This window comes from Myotis yumanensis, unplaced genomic scaffold, assembly GCF_028538775.1.
Source record: "Myotis yumanensis isolate MYYU_CA2020_CCGP unplaced genomic scaffold, mMyoYum1.0.hap1 SCAF_2, whole genome shotgun sequence".
NCBI lineage: Eukaryota > Metazoa > Chordata > Mammalia > Chiroptera > Vespertilionidae > Myotis > Myotis yumanensis.
Genome location: NW_027223753.1, coordinates 207,414,143 through 207,436,252, shown reverse-complemented (window position 1 = coordinate 207,436,252; position 22,110 = coordinate 207,414,143). Strand labels below are relative to the sequence as shown.

General features: G+C 38.9%; 1 protein-coding gene across 7 annotated transcripts in view; it reads left to right on the top strand.

The window, feature by feature from the left end:
- The window catches only part of DIP2A (disco interacting protein 2 homolog A), an 83,896-nt gene that overhangs the window by 26,331 nt on the left and 35,455 nt on the right, over positions 1-22,110 (top strand). For 3 of the 7 annotated variants that reach the window (XM_070407020.1, XM_070407017.1, XM_070407015.1), the window contains 7 exons: positions 5,701-5,832; positions 9,565-9,684; positions 10,868-11,065; positions 15,717-15,808; positions 19,702-19,812; positions 21,365-21,488; positions 21,775-21,884. In XM_070407020.1, coding sequence (XP_070263121.1) covers positions 5,701-5,832; positions 9,565-9,684; positions 10,868-11,065; positions 15,717-15,808; positions 19,702-19,812; positions 21,365-21,488; positions 21,775-21,884 — 887 coding nt within the window. The remainder of the gene's footprint in view (positions 1-5,700; positions 5,833-9,564; positions 9,685-10,867; positions 11,066-15,716; positions 15,809-19,701; positions 19,813-21,364; positions 21,489-21,774; positions 21,885-22,110) is intronic. The other 4 variants (XM_070407018.1, XM_070407016.1, XM_070407021.1 and 1 more) reach the window with 2 other exon arrangements.

Genomic DNA, 22,110 nt, shown 5'->3' with positions numbered 1-22,110 from the left:
CTCATGCCCCCACCCCCCCTGTTGTCCGTGTCCATTGGTTAGGCTATATGTTTGCATATAAGTCCTTGTAACCCCTCTTTTTTGTAGATGTGGAGGGGGGACAGAAAGTTAGGTTGATAATTGACCTGAGATTGCACAGCTGGCTTAGCTGTTGAAGCCAGGCTGACAGTTTTCTTTTTTTTTTTTTTTAATAAATCTTTATTGTTCAGATTATTACAGTTCTCTTTCCCCCCCATAGCTCCCCTCCACCCAGTTCCCACCCCACCCTCTGCCCTGACCCCCCCACTCTGTCCTCATCCGTAGGTGTACGATTTTTGTCCAGTCTCTTCCCACACCCCCCACACCCCTTTCCCCCTGAGAATTGTCAGTCCACTCCCTTTCTATGCCCCTGATTCTATTATATTCACCACTTTACTCTGTTCATCAGATTTTTTATTCACTTGATTTTTAGATTCACTTGTTGATAGATATGTATTTGTTGTTCATAATTTTTATCTTTACCTTTTTCTTCTTCCTCTTCTTAACCTTTCAGCATTTCATATAATACTGGTTTGGCGGTGATGAACTCCTTTAGCTTTTTCTTATCTATGAAGCTCTTTATCTGACCTTCAATTCTGAATGATAGCTTTGCTGGATAAAGTAATCTTGGTTGTAGGTTCTTGGTATTCACCACTTTGAATATTTCTTGCCACTCCCTTCTGGCCTGCATAGTTTCTGTTGAGAAATCAGCTGACAGTCGTATGGGTACTCCCTTGTAGGTAACTAACTGTTTTTCTCTTGCTGCTTTTAGGATACTCTCTTTGTCTTTTGCCCTTGGCATTTTAATTATGATATGTCTTGGTGTGGTCCTCTTTGGATTCCTTTTGTTTGGGGTTCTCTGTGCTTCCTGGACTTGTAAGTCTATTTCTTTCACCAGGTAGGGGAAGTTTTCTGTCATTATTTCTTCAAATAGGTTTTCAATATCTTGCTCTCTCTCTTCTTCTGGCACCCCTATAATTCAGATGTTGGTACGCTTGAAGTTGTCCCAGAGGCTCCTTGCGCTATCTTCATATTTTTGTATTCTTTTTTCTTTTTGCTTTTCCGGTTGGGTATTTTTTGCTTCTTCGTATTTCAAATCTTTGACTTGATTCTTGGGATCTTCTAGTCTGCTGTTGGATCTCTGTATATTATTCTTTATTTCCGTCAGTGTATGCTTAATTCCTAGTTGGTCCTTTTTCTATCCTTGAGGGTCTCACTAAATTTATCGGCGGTTTCTAGAAAATTCTTGAGTAACCTTATAACCATGGTTTTGAACTCTATACCCAGTAGTTTGCTTTCCTCCATTTCTGTCATTTGTGACCTGTTTCTTTGTCTCTGCATTTTGGCTGCTTTCCTGTGTTGATAGAGTGGCTTTGTGTGCTAGGTGTCTTACAGGGCCCAGTGGCTCAGCCTCCCCAATTACCTGAGGTGGACACTTTTGGTGCACCCCTTTGTGGGCTGTGTGCACAGTCTTGTTGTAGTTAAGCCTTGATTGTTGTAGGTATCACTGGGAGGAATTGACCTCCAGGCCAATTGTCTGTGAGAATCGGCTGTGTCTGCAGTGGGAGAACTTCTGTGCTGGAGACACCCTTCTGGGGCAAGACTTGCTTCAGTGGGGCTTTGGTGCTCACTGAGTCTGCCCCCTGAGTGTGTCCCTTATGGATCTGAGGAGTTGTAATCTGGATGGTCCCACTCTGACCACTGGTTACAGAGGCTCTTGGATCTCTAAGGAGGTGCTAATTTGGCCTCTGCCTGAGGCTACCCAGCAGGAGCTATGGAGAGATCTGCAGATTCCTCTTCCTTGTTTGGTGTTTGGAGGTGCCCAGATGAGGCCCAGCTGTGAAGCAATGCAAAGTGCTGTGGGGCCTTGAGCCTTCTTTTGGATGTTCTGGGTCTCTCTGACCCAGCTGCAGTTTGTTAGGCAATTTTATTTTATTTTTAAAATATATTTTATTGTTTTTTTACAGAGAGGAAGGGAGAGGGGTAGAGAGTTAGAAACATCGGTGAGAGAGAAACATTGATCAGCTGCCTCCTGCACACCCCCTACTGGGGATGTGCCCACAACCAAGGTACATGTCCTTGACCGGAATTGAACCCGGGACCCTTTGGTCTGCAGGCCGATGCTCTATCCACTGAGCCAAACCAGTCAGGGCTGTTCGGCAATTTTAGATCTCAAAGGGCCAGCCCATTCATATGCAAAAGCCTCTGCTCACAACTTGGATGGGGCGGGGTCTCAGGGAATCAACAGGTCGGAGCAAACAGCTATGGCTGATCCTCAGTCCTGCCCTAAGAGATCCCCGTGTCTCAGTGTCCCGCTGTAAGCACCTCTGAGAGAAAGCCGCCCTCGAGTTCCGACTAATGCCAGACAGTCCAGTTTCTCCCTGTATGAGTCTGGAACTGGAGTTCAAAGCGGGAGCGTGTGACTCCCTCCCAATTGAAAAAGATACCGGCATCCTCCATTGCCAGCCCTTTCCACGTGCGCCTCCGTACCTCTGCGCTTTACTTCCGCACCTCCTCTGAGTCTCAGTGTGCTTTTCTCTTTCCTTCTAGTTGTAGAATTTCCACTCAGCCAGCCTTCCTGTGGTTCTGGATGATGTCTGTTTTGTCTTTTAGTTGTAGTTCTGAAGTGGTTGTGCGAGGCAGCAATTTCAGGTGTTTACCTATGCCACCATCTTGGTTTTTCCAGACTGACAGTTTTCTTGATTCCTTTTTATTTTCTTTGCTGTTAGATACTGTTCTGCTAACACTGAAATGGTGCACCTATGACAGGCTGGTATTTTCAGTGGGGTTATAATTGACAGGCTCTGGACTCAGGTGCTGAACTTCTTCATGTAAAATCTTGGTCATTTGACGGGAGTGAGAATAAATGGTTGGCTGGACTGGGATTAAGTGGCCAACAGCTTTAGTCTCACCATCCTCTGTGGGCACAGGACTGAATCTCTTCATTTTAAAATTTGTTGCATCAGTGCCTGAAGCACGTTTCTGTTGAGCATGTCTCTTCTATTGTGATGTGAGTCTTAGATGAGAACTCATATGCCACACTGTGCTTCCAGTACACAGAGACCACTGGCTGGCAGGGCAGCATGCTTCAGGAGAAAAGATCCCTTTGACAAACAGCCCGCCCAGATTGTTTTGGTAGCTTTCCTGGGTGTCCTACCAATGGCCACTGGTTACTGCCCACCTTTCCTCAAGGAGATTGACAGTGGATAGCTTGAAAAATAGCTTTTGCACTGATGTATTAGTAAATTGCCCACAGGTCAGAATGTTTAGCCAGACAGCCTTCAACTTTTCAGTTGTGGGTCTTTTAACAAAGCATTCGGCTGTAAGTGTGTTTGAGTGAGGTGTTTTCATTCTCAGAGAGGCTCTGATTGTGAAGACTCATGAGGTGGATTCATCACCTCTCAATGAGGACTCCTGGCCTCTGCTAGTGTGGCTGAACCTGTCTGTCTCCCACCCCCCTTGCTTGACTTTGCATCCACACTGTGATTAATTCTAGTAACTTCTAAAAATTTTAACTTAGGCTCTGTTTGATACCATACTGTGATTATAGCCTTCATATGCTATATGTTTACTGGATATAGTTGCTTGAATTTCTGAATATGAAAACACTCAATTTCTCTCTCTCTATTATAAAAATCATCCTTTGTTTTAGTGTCAAACACTAAATTAAGTTCTTCAGTTTAGGTTAAGGAAACAAATACAGAAAGAACAAGAATATTTAGGTAAAAAATTTGAGGTAGCATATATTAGGTAAAGATAATTTTAAAAATATATTATTTTCAATATTAGATTAAGGAAATCAAACACATAAAACATTTGGACACAAATATAAATACATATATTCAAAAGTAGTACTTTTAGTTATAGTAGTTAATTTTATTTTTAATGTAGTTTGCTTACTTTTATGCAACTATTTTACTTTTTTAATGATGATTCTTTTTAAAAAAATATATATTTTATTGATTTTTTACAGAGAGGAAGGGAGAGGAATAGAGAGTTAGAAACATCCATGAGAGAGAAACATCTATCATCTGCCTCCTGCACACCCCCCACTGGGGATGTGCCCGCAACCAAGGTACATGCCCCCGACCGGAATTGATCCTGGGACTCTTGAGTCCACAGGCCGACGCTCTAGCCTCTGAGCCAAACTGGTCAGGGCAATGATGATTTTTTATTCTTGAAAGTATTACATTTGCCCCCTTCCCCACCCCACCCCCGCATTGACCCTCTCCTCTCCAGCCCATCCCTGTCCTATGCAATTATTTTAAAAACTACTTTTAGTTAAGATTACCATTTATGCCTTTTTCATGAATACTGTTAAAATCATTTATTCTTTTTGTTAGATTTAGAAAGATGGGGAGATTTATTTTTAAACTGAAAGAACTTTATGATAGGCATACTTTAAATGGCTGATTTCATAAACATCAAGCTTTTTCATTGGTTATGAAAGTTCTATAATTAAAGTTAGATTTTTCCCTCCAGCCAGTGTGGCTCAGTGGTTGAGTGTCCACCCATGAACCAGGAGATTACGGTTTGATTCCCGGTCAGGGCACATAGGCTCAATCCCCAGGGGCGGGGGCATGCAGGAGGCAACCGATCAATGATTCTCTCTCATTATTGATGTTTCTATCTTTCCCTCTCCCCTCTTCTCTGAAATCAATAAAAACATATTTAAAAAAAACAAATTTAGATTTTTCCAAATGCTATTTTCTGCTGTGTAAATAGTTTGTGTTTTCCTTCCATATAATTTCATATTTCTACATATTTTAAAAATTTCTTTCTAGGTTATGAAATGATAGCTAGATGGTCAGAATTTAAAATTTAAAATATTAGCGTGCCATCTGAGATGGCAGGAGCATTCATTAGAAGATTAAACAGGTTATAGGTCATCACTGACATAGCTAATATCGATCTCATAAGTGGACAAGTACTTGCTCTAGTGTTATGGGAGGGCACAATTTCTGGTAGTTGTGCAGACATGGTGCCTTTCGTAGTGGGAGACTCAACTGTAACGATAATGTGATAGCAACTTACAGTCAGCCTGCATTCTGAACAGATCAGATCGATGTCCCTGCCATACAATGAAAATTCAACACAAAAATGTACATTCAGACAGTGGAAGGGAGTGACTTTAAAAATTTTCTGTATGTAACTAAATTGTCTTTAAAGAAATATGTTGTAGTCTCTTAACAGTGAGATGTGTTGAACTGGCCATAATGGTAGTTTTTATCTTTGTAGGTTTATTCTTTGAAGCCTGCAAAGTCTTATGTCTTTGGGACATCCAACATACTCTTTGGGGGTGTGTGGGTTAGTCTATTTTTTTCATAATATAATAAAGAATGGTCTAATAACAATTGATTTGAAATGTGTTTCTGCTTCATCGAGGGAAATTTCTGAGTAAAACATCATATGGAAGGCGAGTCCACTCGTGCCTGTGTCTGTGCTGTGGTCGGTGGTTCTAGTCTGGATCCCTCATGCACACAGGTCTACATACCATGTCTGGGAACTGAGAGTTCACAAGGTCCCTGAGTGCCTTGGTCAATGAGAAAAACAAAATTAATTGGATACCATGCTCCTTGCTTAGAGCTCAGCTAAAGAAGCTTTACTCGAATGGGCTTTAAACAGCAACTTACTGGCCTTTTGAATTAACAACACTTTTGTTTTGGATTTGTTTTTCAAAAGCAGATCTGCACTCTGCTCCTCCTGATGTCACCACGGGCCTTGTGGAGTACTCGCACTGTGAGCGTCCACAGCCAGCCTCTGTGAGAGGCGTCCCTCGGGGGTGCAGTGGACGCCTCCTGGACACATCAGGTGGTGAGCATGTCTTTCTTTCTCCTTTTGACGCATCTGAGCACAGGTTCTTTTCAGGTACCGAACATCCCTTCATGTACTCGCTATAGCAAACCTGAGCCAGTCAGTAGTTATAACCCTTCAGTGCAGTAAACTGAGAACAGTGTGTGCAGTGCATGTTATCACAGAAAGCACCATGTGCAGAAATGATCAGAAATATCTGTATCATTGGTCCAGTGGACAAGGAGAGTAGGGAGGAGAAAACCTCCAAATTTTAGTTGAGTGCAAAAGGAGTTTGGATCTATAGTATTGTAGGAAAATGAGAAGCATGGAAAGCTCTTATTTCAACACAGTGTGTTCAGCAGATCAAGTCTTAGTGTGAGTGCACCGCCTGCAACATGGCAGTGTCTTCATACACTGTTCTCAGCAACCTGTGAAATGGGCACAGCAGCACGCGTGGTTCCTGATGTGCAGGCCCAGTGCTGTCAGTGCAATTTCAGGGTCCTGCTTAACAGGTTTAATGTCTTTTATCAAAGTCATGTGAAGTTTTCTTTCCAGTGTGCTGGATTTGAATTGCAGAGAACTCCAGGGACTCTCAGATCTAAGCCTTGATCGTGTGTTTTGATCCTTTTAAGCAATAGGACAAATTGTGTTGAAGTCTTTTAGTTTCTTGTTCAAATGCAAAAGGAAAATACCAAGTCAACATGAAGCAGGCTTTCCATTGGTTCAATAGATTTTTGATTTATTATTCTTTATATTTTTTTTAAAAAAATAAGGGCTTAGCTGAGGTAAAATTGACATGTCCATTTCACATATTTAAAATGTGCGATTTTATAAGTTTTAAGATATGTGTACAACCCTGAAACCATCCATACAATCAAGACACTGAACATATCCAGCCCTCATAAAAGTTTTCTTTGTCAGACCTCCTGCCACCCTTTTTTGGCTTCCCCTTAGGCAACCACTGATTTACTTCCTGGCACTGTTGTTAGTTTGCATTTTCTAGCATTTTATGTAAATAGAAACATACAGTATTTACTCTTTAGTGTCTGGACTCTTCTATTCTACATACTTATTTTGAGATTCATGGTCTTGCATGTATCAATAGTTCATTCCTTTTATTGAGGAGTAGATTTTGTTCTATGGATGCACAGTTTGGATAAATAGTTTATCTATTTAGCTATCAATATATATTTTGATTGTTTCCATTTTTTGACTTTTCCAAATAGAGCTTCTATGAATATTTTTATGCAGGTCTTTGTGTGGGTGTGTACTTTCATTTCTTTTGGGTCAATACCCAGGAGTGGAATGTCTGGATCATGTAGTAGGTCTGTGTTTAACTTTTTTTTTTAATTGAAAATGTATGTTTTTATTGATTTTTAAAGAGAGAGGTCCAGTTGTTTCAGCGTCATTTATAAATTCCATTCTGTTCCCACCAAGTTTCTTTGGCATTTAAAAAAAAATATATTTTTATTGATTTCAGTGAGGGAGGGGGAGGGAGAGGAAGAGATCAAAACATCAGTGATGAGAGAGAATCATTAATCGGCTGCTTCCTGCATACCCCCTACTGGGGATCGAGCCCACAACCCAGGCATGTGCCCTTTACTGGAATCGAACCTGGGACCCTTCAGTCCGCAGGCTGATGCTCTATTCATTGAGCCAAACCAGCTAGGGCATCTTTGGCATTTTTAATGAAAATCAATAGACCATATATTAGAGGAATCTATTTTTGGGACCTCTATGCTATTCAATTGCTATATTTGTCCATCCTTATATAAATAGCAACTCGTCATGATTACTGTAGTTTTATAATAAATCTTGAAGTTGTGTAGTTTGTCCTCAACTCTACTTTTCAACTTAAAATTTGCATTGACTAGCCTGGCTGTGGTGGCTCAGTGGATTGAGTGTTGTCCCATAGACCAAGAGGTCCTGGGTTCGATTCCCAGTCAGGGCACATGCCTGGGTTGCAGGCTCAGTCTCCAGTAGGGGTGTGCAGGAGGCAGCCAATCAGTGAGTCTCTCTCACTATTGATGTTTCTATTTCTCTCCCCCTTTCCATTCCTCTCTGAAATCAATAAAAATATTTAAAAAATAATTTGCTTTGACTATTCCAGCTTCTTTGCATTGTAATATATATTTTTAAATGTTTGTTAATTTTTACCAGAATTCCTGCCAGATTTTGATTGGTATTTCATTGACTCTCTAGATCAATTTGAAAAGACTTGGCATCTTCAGTTGATAAATATAGTATATTTTCCCATTTACTTAGCTCTTACAAAAATATAATATATGTTTCAGTTGATAGATATAGTATATTTTTCCATTTATTTAGCTCTTATAAAAATATACACAGGGATAACTGGCTTGTGGCGGCCAAGCGTTCATAGCGACGTCGCTTTTTGATCCTTCGATGTCGAGTAAAGTTTTCAAAAAAAATAAAAAATAAAATATATATATATAATATTATATGCTTCAGTTGATAAATATAGTATATTTTTCCATTTATTTACCTCTTATAAAAATATTATATGCTTCAGTTGATATAGTATATTTTTCCATTTATTTAGCTCTTATAAAAATTTTAGCACTATTTTATAGCTTTCAATGCAGTTATTGCACATATTTTGTTAAAATTATCCCAAAATATGTTCTATTTTTTATGCTATTGTAAATGGTATTTAAATATTTTTCTAACTGCTTGTTGCCCCACACTGGGGATCCAGCCCGAAACCCGGGCATGTGCCCTGACTGGGAATCAAACATGACTTCCTGGTTCATAGGTTGACGCTCAACCACTGAGCTACACTGGCCGGGCTAGAACAGCATTTCTTAATATTTATTGAGGACATGAAAGAGCTTTAGTTTAAGTGGATTATAGCTCTTGATATTTACCATATTAGAAATTAAAACTAAAGGTTTAAAAATATTTGTTCATTTAAAAATAATAAACTCTATAGCTTAACATAAATAATTCATATTTATGAAAAACATTTGTAAAACGAAAATTTAGGGGGAAGAATAGACTTTTTCTCCATTGTTGCCTGTTGGTCTCATGGCTGGCATAACAGTAATACCTGGTTCTGTATCTTATCCCCATTCAATCTGTTGTGCTATGACATGATGTGTGGTCTCTGGGAACTCCACTGTGCTCTTGTGAGAGAAGGAGAGTGAAAGGGAAATGGTATCTTAATATGACTAGGGAAGGACAGTTGGCCCATGAACGGTGGCTGGTGCTGCATAGTCGAAAATCAGCGTATAACTTGACTTTCTAAAAACTAGTTGTCCCTCAGTATCTATAGGGGGTTGGTTCCAGGACCTTCCACAGATACCAAAATCTGCAATACTCAAATTCCCCATATAAAGTGGCATAGATCAATACATATGGTCAGCCCTTTGCATCCACAGACAAAAATAGTGCAGGTATTTATTTTTAAAAATCTGCATTTAAGTGGACTCATGCAGTTCAAACCTGTGTTATTCAAGGCTCAATTGTAGTTTGACCTCATGAACCTTCTGAAAAGTTTTTAGGCACCCCCAGGGGCCCCTGGACCACTTTGAAAACCACTAGCTTAGAGTAAGTTCTAGTTTCTAAAAGGCATTCAGTAAGTATTTGTTAATGAATTAATCAATTCCAAAATGGCTGTCTGATGGGGCCAGCGCTTTTTATTCATGTAGTTGGTCACTGGACCTCATTTCTATGTCCTGTTCCCCAGAGGCTATGGCCTGTCTAACCTCAGTGTTCCTCTTCCCATGGCAGGTGTCCCTGTGAACAGCAGAGTGTCCTCCAAAATCCAGCAGCTTCTGAATACCCTGAAGAGGCCGAAGCGTCCTCCACTGAAGGAGTTCTTCGTGGATGATATGGAGGAGCTGTTGGAAGGTGAGCATCCTCAGACTTGGGCTCACTTGTGTAAACTGGGTGACCATTACATCTGGAGACGCAGGCAGATGTACATCCTACATGGGTTATTACTGTGACGTTATGACACAATAAAGTGATATTCTCTCTGTTGGCAGCCCCTGTAGTCACCATGTGTGATGGTGAATTAGGTATCACATGTGACTGCTAGCTTTATTTGAACAGGTGGAAAATTCATTGCTTATAGTTAAGACACTTACCATTTCCTTATGCCTCTGATCCACTGGTTAGTATTTTATAAGAATACTTCTAAGGTTTCATTTTACTTAGATTATTCAAATTTTATTTAAACTTTAAATCTAGAATACTCTTCTTCCCAAGGTTTTAAAGTATTATATCTTCAGTATAGTTTTGGCTCTTTTTCAGAATTTTAGCCTCTTACTTGAGATATATATATATATTTAGAAGAAAGAATATAGATTAATTTTTTTTAAATTACCAAGAAATAGAAGTGTAGACTTCTAGATAAGGAACAGGAATAAAGCCCAGTACAAGATACAAGCATATGAATGTGTTAGAGCCACCAGGACACACGGCCAGCCCCTTAGCTTCTGTGAAGTGTCACCGCCCCACAGAGGACCAGCTCTGGGTGTTTCCGTCCTACTTGAGGATTAGGTACTGCTTTTAGGGCATTGTTTCCCCTTTTAATTAGATAATGTCTTTCAAATTCAGAATTCAATCGTATGAATGCTTTTGAGAGCAGTCTTTCTTACACTAGGGCAAATTTTGGTTACATATCAACTGAAAATATGATAAACTTTATTTTTTCTAAAACATGGTGATAGTTGTTTTGAATACCCAAAGCAAACTGGTGATTCTGCTCACTTTTATCCTTTATAAGCAGGGACTAGTGCCTGTTTCTCAGGTGTCATCAGGGTTGTCCCTGTGACAACCTGGCCATCACTGCTGCCACCCTGGGGAATTGTCATGTGGGGTTAAGGTTACCAGGCTCCATCATTATTCATGATTCAATCTCCATCTGTCTTTGGTCAGTTGGTCTATGACTATTATAATGAAAAGGAAATCTAACCTCTTTATAATTGGTATTTTAGAAAAACAATATTATAAAATATAAATGCTTAAAAATACAATGTGTGCATGATACTATGAAATGTTGATTTTAAAATTTCAATTTTGCTTATAGTTCAGCAACCAGATCCAAATCAGCCAAAGCCTGAGGGAAGCCAGATGGTAGTGCTGAAAGGGGAACCTCTGTCCTTGGGGACACCCTGGCCACCGTCACTGCTGGCTGCCTTGCAGCGGTGGGGCACAATGCAGCCCAAAGCCCCCTGTCTGACCGCCTTGGACACAACTGGGAAGGCCGTCTACACCCTCACCTATGGCAAGTGTCAACAGAAGGCAATTGGCTGTGGTTTAGCTGTAAAATAATACATGTGTCACAATAAAGTGATATTCTCTCTTTATACAAACAACATAGATATACGCTTGATGAACATGATAGAACAAATTCCTGAGAAACTAACACAACTATTTAACAAATAGAACATCGCCTCACTCCAGGTGGCCATCCCAGACCACTGCCTCCTCCCACCAGAGGGGACCACTTACTGACTGATGGTGCCCGGCCACTGCTTTGGCTTCAAGTATTCACATCTATATATGCATTTCTGAACAATGGAGTTTAGTTCTGTCTAATTTTGAGCTTTGTTTAAATGGAATCGTACAGTATGTATTTTTTGTGTTTGGCATCTTTTGGTTTCATACTGTGTTTTTATGTAACAGATCATAAGCACATAACCTGATGCACAGAGTAAATGCATTCAGCACTCAGCTGAGAAGCATTTCCAGGTTCTCCTCCAGCATTCACGTCCTCCCACACTTTAAAGGCAAACTGTTGTGCTGACTGCTAACACCTCTGGCTTTACTTGCCTTTGAGTTTTCTATAGATGGGATTACATGAAAGGTGTTCTGGGTCTGCACTCTTTTGCTCAGCATTGTTTGTGAGACTCATCTATGATGTGTGTGAAGTGTAGTAGTTTATTCTGATCCATGGATATTATTTTATTCTGTGAACATGCACTCTGCAGTAGATGGACATTTGGTTTATTTCCACTTTTGGGCTATCGTGTATAGTGCTGCTATGAACATTCTCCTGTGGGTCTGCTGGTGAACATGTGGAGGTCGGAGCTTGTGCTGGTGTAAATGCAGAGAGCAGTGTCTAGCTTTAGATCATTCTGCCAGACAGTTTTCCAAGTGGTAGTGGCAGTCTTCATTCTCACCAGCAATGTGTGCAGTCCCAGGTGCTCCACATCCTCGCCAACCCTTGACATTGTCTATTTATTTCATTTTAGCCTTTCTTGTGTGTTGTGGTTTTAAGAAATGCTAATTGCATTTCCCTGATGACTAATGATGCTTTCATATGCTTGTTGGCTGTTTGAATATTCTCTTTTATGAACTATCCAAATCTTTGTCTCATTTTTCTGTTTAATTGCTAATGTTTTCTTTATATTTACAGATACACATCTTTTCAGATATATGTTTTGCATATATCTTCTTCCACTCTTTGTATTGCCTTTTAACACTTTTATTTATAGCTTTAGATAAGTGAGAAGTATTAACCTAATTTACCTATTTTTTTCTTTACTATAGTGCTTTTTTTGTCCTTTATAGAACGTCTTTTCCAAACCTAAGGACACAAAAATATTTTTCTACTTTTGCTTCTAAAAACTTGTTTTACTTTTTACATTTGGATGTTAAAATGCATCTGCAATTTAATATGTGAAATGGGAGCCATTTTATTTCCTTAGGAATATCTATGACCCATTATCATTTATTGGACAGCTAGTTCTTCAGGTATTGGGGTGGAAAGTGCACCTGTGGTTCTGTTTGCGGACTCTGTTCTGTTTAGTCAGTGTGCTGTCTGTCCACACCCCCTGAATCACTGTAGTATTATGAGTCTCAGTGTCTGGTGCAGAAGTCCATTAGCTCTGTGATTGTTCCTTAAGATTTCTTTGACTGCCCTTTGCATTCCAAGTAAACTTCAGAATTAGCCTTGTCAGTTTCTGGAAAAATTCCTGCTGGGATAATGATTGCATTGCATTGAATCTGTAGTTCAATTTGAAGAAAATTGATTCATGAGTAGAATATTTCCTCCTTTTTTAAGTCCTTTAATTTCTTTCAGTAATGTTTTTTACTTTTCAGTACAGAAGTCTTGAGCATCTTTCATTATTTATTCTTATTATAATGGAATGATTAAAATTTTTCCTACTATTTTGTTGCTTGAATATAGAAGTGCAATTGATTTTTTTAAATGGTGACTTTGTACCTTGCTAAACTAACTGATTATTTTCTTGTTTGTCCATATATCTTTTGGATATCTGTTGTTCAAAATCAGACCTCTGTGAACAATAACGATGTCATTATGGCCTTTCCAGCACTTAATCGCTTTTATTTCTTTTTCTTGCTTCTGCACCAGCTAAAACCTCCAGTACAGAGTGGAACAGTGGGCATTCACGCCTCATTCTCCATCTTAGGTCATGAAGTATGATGTTTGTTGAAGTTCTTTTTTTTTTTTTTTTTTTTAATATGTTTTTATTGATTTTTAGAGAGCGAGGAAGGGAAAGGGAGATAGAAACATGGATGAGAGAAAAACATCGATCTGCTGCCTCCTGCAAGCCCCCAACTGGGGATCGAGCCCACAACCCAGGCATGTGCCCTGACCAGGAATCAAACCAGTGCCCTCATGGTACATGGGTTGATGCTCAATCACTGAACCACACTGGCCAGGCTTTTTTTTTTTTTTTTTATGGTAGAAATTCTTTGTCAGATTAAGGAAATCCTATTTCTAAGAGTTTACTAAAAATTTTTTATCACGGATTGACATTGAATTTTTTTTTTGAGGGGGGCGATGTCATCAATATATGACTTTATTTTTCTTAACCTACATTTTTTTTAGAAATCTTTATTGTTGAAAATATTACATATATCCCTTTTTTCCCCTCCATTGTCCTTTCTCCCCGCCCCCCCATGACATTGAATTTTCAAGTGCTTTTTCTTCTCTGTCAAGATAGTCATGGTTTTCCTCCCTTCCCCCATTAATTTGATTAATTACTTTGATTAATTTTCAAATGTTAACAATATTTGTATTCCTAGAATAAATCGCTCTTGGCTATGATACCTTATCTTTTTAGTAAATGTCTGGATTTGATTTGCCGCTGTTGTTAAGGATCCTTGCGTCTGTTCATTAGAGAGATTGGTTTGTAATTCTCTAAGAAAAGAACTTACTGTCCACTGGGAGGAACATGGTTTGCTAATGGCCTCCACCTGTTGAATTCAGCTTTCAGGTCTGGTTATGCTGTGCTTGGGTAGCCCTAGGCACTGACTAAGCAAGGTAGTGGTTCAGGGCCTGGTTTCTGCTCAGCATGGGCTCCCCTCATGAGCAGTCTACTTTAGATCACCCTGCTGGGCCTGCAGACTTTGCCACAGTCAAGCTATCTCCTGCCTGATCTCACCATGTGCCTTTCCCTTCACAAGTTTTGCTCATGCCTGACTCTGTCTGCTTCTGAAGAACCCACCTTCACCCTTGCATTCTGCTTTTCTTGCACTTTATTTCTACCCATGGGACACTCCATGATTGTCTCTGAAGTCAGTAGTCATACTCTATCTTTCCTTTGTCACATGGTCCCCTTCCTGCTGTCCTGAATTTCCCACCATAATTTCTCTTTTTCGGCCTGTAAGTTCCCCATGTATGTATTCATTTTACTGTGGATTTGCTGGTGAGGAAGTCTCAGTGCTTGTCTGACAACAGTTTATTTTATATTCATTTTTGATGGTGATCATTTATCTGTTTTCAGTATTCTGCAGATATTGTACTGTCTTTGCATTCTTGGGATAAAACTAACTTGGTTATGAAGCATTGTTCTTTTTATATTCCAGCTGGATTTATTTTGGAAACCTTTATGGATTACAGTTATTGACATCTTGAATTGACCATTTATATAGACAAAAGCAATAACAGTGTTTTGAGTTAAATATTTTTTCTCATTTATTTCTCAGGTCCCACAATTCACTTATTTCACAATGTTGCACTGAGTTTAATATTATTTGCAATGAAATTTGAGCATTTATTCAGAGGGCATGGCTGCTCAGACTGCATGGGGTTATATCACAGGAATTTGAGAGGGACTGAATTAGGACTTTTTAGTATACTGCTTAGGGTAAACGTTAAGGCTGCCTTGAATGTTGGGGATGGACTGAGATTCTTCTATCTTCCTACTGCATTATCATCCCTGCCTCTGTCTACCTCCCCAGGTACCTTCAATCCTCTTTACTTTTCCTTAATCTCATCTTTTTCAAAGAAGCTCTTCTTTGCTGAGCATTCATAGGGCTGGTGCTGAATATAGAGACTGCGTGCCAGGAGAAGTGTGTTGGGCAGGAGCTCATAGGGTTAAGGGCTGGATCCTGGGAGTCCAGATGCACTACTCCAGCAGCTGGTGGCTCTCTCTGACTGTCTTATCTTGAGTGAAAAGCGTAGATGAAGATATGACCTACCTCATGAATTGTTGTAAAGGTTACATGAATTATAAGGGATGTAATTGAGACAAAGTTAATGACATGAAAATGCATTCACAATTCAATGTTGATTGAAAAAAGCAGGGTGGAGTATGATCTCATTTTTTGAAAAGTCCATATACATATATATATGTGTATGTGTGTGCATATGTATGAGTATATATGTGTTACATATACACATATGTAACAAAGAATGCTGACCTTTTTCTGCTGACTTTTCTATATTCTAAATTTTCTATGATAAAATCCTATATTGTTTTTATGTTAAGAAACATGAATTTGTAAGTTGTTTTTGAGGAAAAAACTATGTTTTATTACAGCATTGTAGTTTCATTTGGAAACTACCTGAATTTTCAGAAATTGAGTAATGGTACATTGTGGGGTATTATGATTATTATATTAAAATGATAATTATTAGTTTCTTAAATTTGACATTGCTTAGTATTTTTATTTCATTTTAGGGAAACTTTGGAGTCGGAGTTTAAAACTAGCTTATACTCTTCTTAATAAACTGACTAGTAAGAATGAACCACTACTTAAACCTGGAGACAGAGTAAGTAACTAGAATGTAACTATTGGAGTGAGCAAAAACAGAGACTGTAAAAATTTTTTGCATTGAAATCAATGTTTGATCAGCTGGTTACACTTACAGCGTTAATACAAGGGACTTAAAATCAGCATGGAAAAATATTAAATATGGAAAAAAATTTTGATGATGTAGATAAAATGATTATTCTTTTTTTTCTCATTGCCTATCCACTGATTCTTCAACTTCTTTTTTCTTTGACTTCAAATATGTTGATTTTAATAAAAATATTAATATCGTATATTAATAAATGTTAAATATTCAAAGCTTAAGTTTTATGAGGAAACAACCTTACTTTGAAATTCTGTGTGCTTTATATTCTTCCTATTTTATGTGGCAAGGCCACCATCCTCTCTTCTTTTTGTTTTTGTTTTTTAGGAAACGATTTTATTTAATTTTTTGTTCATTCAAAAAATATTTATTGACTAACCAATATGCTCTGAACACTGGAAATAGGAGGGTCATTGTAGGTGTGGTTCCTGGACCACCATCCCCTCTTAACCTATCAGCCCCAATAGCATACAAAGGAGGCTAGAGGCTTAGATCTTTGTCCTAAGCTGTCCCAAGTAGTTGGCAGTGCCATATGAGGCTATTTAAATTAACCAAAATTAAATAAGATAAAAAATTTAGGTCCCTAGTCACACAAGCCACATTTTAAGGGCTCAGTAGGCTACCATATTTGATAGCTCGAAATAGAATATTTTCATTATTGTAGAAAATTCTATTAGATAGCATTGTTCTTGGCAAACTGAACCAGACTTGAGGAACCTAGGTATACCAGAAGGTCCAGGAGAGAAAACAGGAGAACATGGTGAAAATCAACAAACTTAGCAGTGTAAACTAGTGAAAAAGGTTGCCCAGGGTCAGAAATGAAAATATAAGTTGACAAGCTGTCATAGAGTTTCAGGCAACTCTTTGAGTGCCTCATTTTTTAATTAAAAAACTAGAAGCCAAGGACATTTAAGGAAGGAAACTTTAATGTGGAAGAAGATAACCAAAGGGCAAAAAAATGAAAGGAAAAGGAAAGGAGGAAGAAGAAACAAACGAACTTGGAGGAAAACTAGATACAGAAAACAAATTTTCAGAAAATTAGTATTAATATTCCTAGAGTCTATGATGAAGAAAAATAAATAAATAAAAGAACAAGAGATGAATGGTAGGAAGGAAAAATAGTGCAAAAGTTAGAATTGATCAAGAAGGCCCAACATCTGATAGCGGTTCAGAAAGAGGAAAGAGAAAGAATACAAAATTTTCAGTGATAATAATTTAAGATGATGTTCTGGAGTTGGAGAGCATTTGCTTTAAAGTGAAGACTGCAGTGAACACAGTAGCTCCACAAATGCGCATGAGCACAAAAGCATGTTACTGCGCAAGACCAGGGTGCAGAGCCTAAGGGGAAAGTAGGATGTATACAGGGGGTCAGCAGTCAAACTGGGGGAGACCAGTGTGATCCTTCAGAAGTTCAGAGGGAATCTGATTTTAACCTACAGTTCTATTCTTAGTTATTCAACAAATGTGAGGATACGTAACCATTTTCAGACACACAGGACTCAAAAAAAATTGGCTCCCAAGCACTCTTTCTTGGGAGGTTCCTAAAGGATGAGTGCTTCAGTGGAATGAGTGAGTGGGGTCCAAACCCGAGAGCCACAAGGCAGTCCCCCAGGAGCAGCCTAGCAGGAGTAGGAGGACACATGGCCCAGGGAGCAGGTGGGGCTGGTCCACAGCTGGTAAAACTTAGGAGTTCACCTGCCTGGTTGGCTATTTGGAGAATACTCTTGATAGATATTTACACATGCGGTGGGATATTTTAGAGCAGATTGGCTAATGTATATGTAGAGAGCGGAACCAGTATGAATGCTGGTAGCTGTCACCATCAGAAAGAAAGGAGATGTGTACCTGATTGTGAAAGTGCAACAGTACAAGAATGATACTTCAATGTGTTGTGCTTTAGAGTGAGTCTGAAAGAATCCCTGATTTATAATGAACCTAAGAATCACTAATTTATTTTTCTTGAAGAAAATTCCTGCAAGGACAAAGACTTACAGATACTGTCTTGACTTGATAGAGAATCCACATAATTATAAAAAGGTTGACAAGATCACAGTGAGTTAATTATCAGAGATGGTTGGCAAATTCATCCTCCTGTGTTAATATACTTTTAAAAGTGAACAAACACAACTCTTGTAACAGATTCTCTAAAAACATGTTTTCTATACCAAACATGTAGTCACAAGGCTATAATTCACAGTTCTGGAACAGTCTCTATTAACATCAACTTTAGAAGGAGAGCTTTTCAACAAACTAACTTGTTAGAAACTTGATTAAGTTTACAGAATAAATATAGGTACAGTTTGAATTTTGCCTTACAAAGAGGAGAATTATTCATTAGTTATCCATTGTTCTGTGTTCAGAGGCCTGTGTTAAAAGTCTGCTCAAATAATATTCTGACTCATCACTATGGTTTCAGGCACACTTATTACACTACTTGGGGTTTAAAAAAATCTTATTCCAGCCCAACTGGTGTGGCTCAGTGATTGAGCGTTGACCTATTCCAGGAGATCACAGTTCAATTCCCGGTCAGGGCACATGCCCGGGTTGCGGGTTCAACCCCCAGTGTGGGGCGTGCAGGAGGCAGCCAATCAATGATTCTCTCTCATCACTGATGTTTCTATCTCTCTCTCCCTCTCCCTTGCTCTTTGAAATCAATAAAAATATATTTTAAAAAATACTTATTCCATAAATAGCTTTTCATGTAACCAGATTATTATAAGAAATGGAAATTGGGGTGATGGGAGAAGAAAAGGGGGGAGAGGAGAGCTAAATATTCATCTACAATAACAGGAAATAAAATTAGTACCTGAATATTTTCAAAAGATAAAACTGTAAGCAAAATATTTGAAAATATGAGAGTAAATAGCAAAAGGAAGATGTAAAATATTTAAAAAGTGGTTGCCTTGGGGAGTGGGGAAGTGTGGAGCATGGGGTGGTATTGTTTTTCATTAGTACTTTTTTGGTTCATTTTAAATTCTGTGTTTTAAAAATTTGACAAAAATAAAAATGTAAGATAGTTAAAATAGAATTAGAAAATATAATTTAAACAGTAGCAGCATGCTAACCAGGTGTGAAGAGGGACCTGGCGAAAGCAGCTGTAGGGATCTCAACTGAGGATTTTGTACCCACCATCCTTCCCTGTGAATATACTTAAGTCATGAGTGGAGATCTGTTCAATTAAAACTTTGGTGTTAGGATTTCTTCTTTTGGAAGATATTTTAGATATAATATGATTTCTTGTTTACTTTTCGTGTTGATACAGGTGATTTTCACCTGGGCTAATTGATGGTGGGTGATGGTCCATCCCTGAGTTGCTGCCGCCCAGATGAACTGTCTTTAAATCCAGAAATTTAAAGTTATTTTGTTGTATGGGGAGTAGAGACCTCAACCTAAAAACTATTTATTAAAAGTTACATGGTTGAGCCCTAACCAGTTTGGCTCAGTGGATAGAGCTTCGGCCTGCGGACTGAAGGGTCCCAGGTTTGATTCCGGTCAAGGGCATGTTCCTTGATTGCGGGCACATCCCCAGTAGGGAGTGTGCAGGAAGTAGTTGATCAATGTTTCTCTCTCATCGATGTTTCTAATTCTCTATCCCTCTCCCTTCCTTTCTGTAAAAAATCAATAAAATATATATATATATATTTTAAAGTTACATGGTTGAGAAAATTTAAGGACTAAGAATTAAACCCCAGATTCTAAAATAATAAAATATGTCTCAATTCCATCTAATCATTAGCAGATACTCCAGAAGTTGAGATGACAGAGTCATTCTCCAGTCGATTCCATGGTTGTTCTTTGTGCTGCTGTAGGTGGCGCTGGTGTTTCCGAACAGTGACCCTGTGATGTTCATGGTTGCATTTTATGGGTGTCTCCTGGCAGAACTGGTTCCTGTCCCCATAGAAGTGCCATTAACAAAAAAGGTAGCAAACTTGGCCCTGGGCCATGGGTTCAGGTTTCATGAGGTTTGAAACGATGAATATTTTTTCCTCTGATAAGTAGAATTTGAAATTTGATAAGACTTTGTTAAACTTGTTCTCAACACCATATGTTTATTGACAATAAGTTTCATTTCTTGGGGATAAATCATTACAGTCATTTATTACAGCTCACTTCTCAGTGATACTTTTGAATATATGGGATGGAAATGTTTTGCATTTCTGTTTGCTTACACATCAAGCAGTGTTTGTTACTGACATGATTACTGTGGGAGTTCTGATGGTCTAGGCAGCTGTTTCATTTTATGTATAAATGTCAGTAACCTAACTATTGAAAAAATTATTTTAGAAGATAGGCATGTATTTTAGAAACTCAGAGTTTTTTATTGTATCCCAGTATTCAGGCAGCTGCTAATATGAAAATTGTCAGCAACAAATATTCAAGAATATCAAAAATAAAGTTTTCAAATAAAACCAGAACATTTCCACAGATAATATATGATGACAGATATTTGAATATAGGGATTCTTAGGGAAAAACTAGAGATTAGTCATGCTTTCAAAAAGAAAATGGGAACATTTCACAGAGGGACATATATAAAAGAGGACTTGACTAAAACGAAATGTGCATTTCTGTATGGAAATAATTAGTATTGTTAAACACAAATCAAGTGGAAATTTTAATGCTGTAATTTTGGGAGTATATTAAAATGCTGCTAAATGTCATTTGCAAGAAAAAACTTTGGGAAATTAGCCCATTATCTGCACTTTATATTTCACTGCAAAAAGTATATATCTTTTAAATTTAAAAACAATTGTATTTTATTTTCATGAAAATACTGTATATAGCAGTGATTTTCAACCTATTTCATCTCATGGCACACTAATTATCTACACTAATAAAAAGAAACATGCAAATTGGTATCACTCTGCTACGCCCACCAGCCAATCAGCAACTATGCAAATTAACCCAACAAAGATGGCGGTTAATTTGCATACGCAGGTGCGGAGCGAAGACTGAAGGCTCTGGCCCTAGTGAAGACTGAAGACTAAAGAGGCTTGGCTTCTCTGCTGCAGCAGCAGTGGCTGTGGCTGCAGTGGAGAAGCCAAGCCTCGCTGTGGCTGGACCAAAGGCCTGGGTCCTGGGTGCTGGAGGAAAACCGGTGCCAACAGCCAGGGGAAGGAAGGCCTATTGCACGAATCTTCGTGCAACAGGCTTCTAGTTAAAATATAAAATATAATTACTAAAATACATAAAGTATGTTATTTTTTGCTGATCTGAAAATGGCTATTACTGTGTTGGCTGTTGTCATATTTTTATATGACAATTTAAAGGAAAAGAGGTCAGGTATTGCATGTTTTAAAAAATCTGGTGGCACACTGATTGAAAATCGCTGGTATATAGAATTGAGTTGTTCTAGAAATTTTACAAGGGGTGGACAAAACACTCTTCTTTCTGTGCATGGGCCTGCAGAGTAAAGGTCCTGAGCCGAAGCTGCCAGGAGCGCCTCACTTCCACCCCACTCTGTCTTGTTCAGGATGCTGGCAGCCAGCAGATCGGGTTTCTGCTGGGCAGCTGTGGTGTCACCCTGGCCCTGACCACGGATGCTTGTCAGAAAGGCCTGCCTAAAGCACAGACTGGAGAGGTGGCAACTTTCAAAGGTGGGCCTCTGAGGGGAAGGAGAGTCAGCATTATGAGTTAAACTATGTCCTCCAGTACTTTTCCAGCACTTAAACTTACAGAGGCTGAAGTTGAATCTCACTTTTCACCTGGTTCAGGGTCTCTGCTGTTTAATATGAATTGAGTAAGAATTAAATGAGACTGAGATATCTGTTTCTTGGGCACTCAGGAGCTAGAGCTGCATGTTCAATGGCTAGGCCCTGAGTGTGGGGAGCAGAGACCCTCTGACATTCACCTGTGCCATGTTTCCTGGCTGCACCCTCACAGGTTGGCCCCCTCTCAACTGGTTGGTAATTGATGGGAAGCATCTGACTAAGCCCCCCAAGGATTGGCATCCGTTAGCCCAGGACGAAGGAGCTGGGACCGCCTACATTGAGGTGATGACTTCTAACACAGTATGCTAAAGCAGGCCCCACGGGTTAGGTCTTGTTTTCATATAAGTTTGAGCTACTGAGTTTTTTTTTTTAGTTTACAGGCTAAAAGTTATGTTGAATTCTCATTTGGAAACTTTCTCAGACCCTTTCAGTTTTATTTTTACCTAATCTCCCCTCACTGGCTACCCTGGGGATGCGGACAATTATGAGGGAACTTGCATGCACTGTT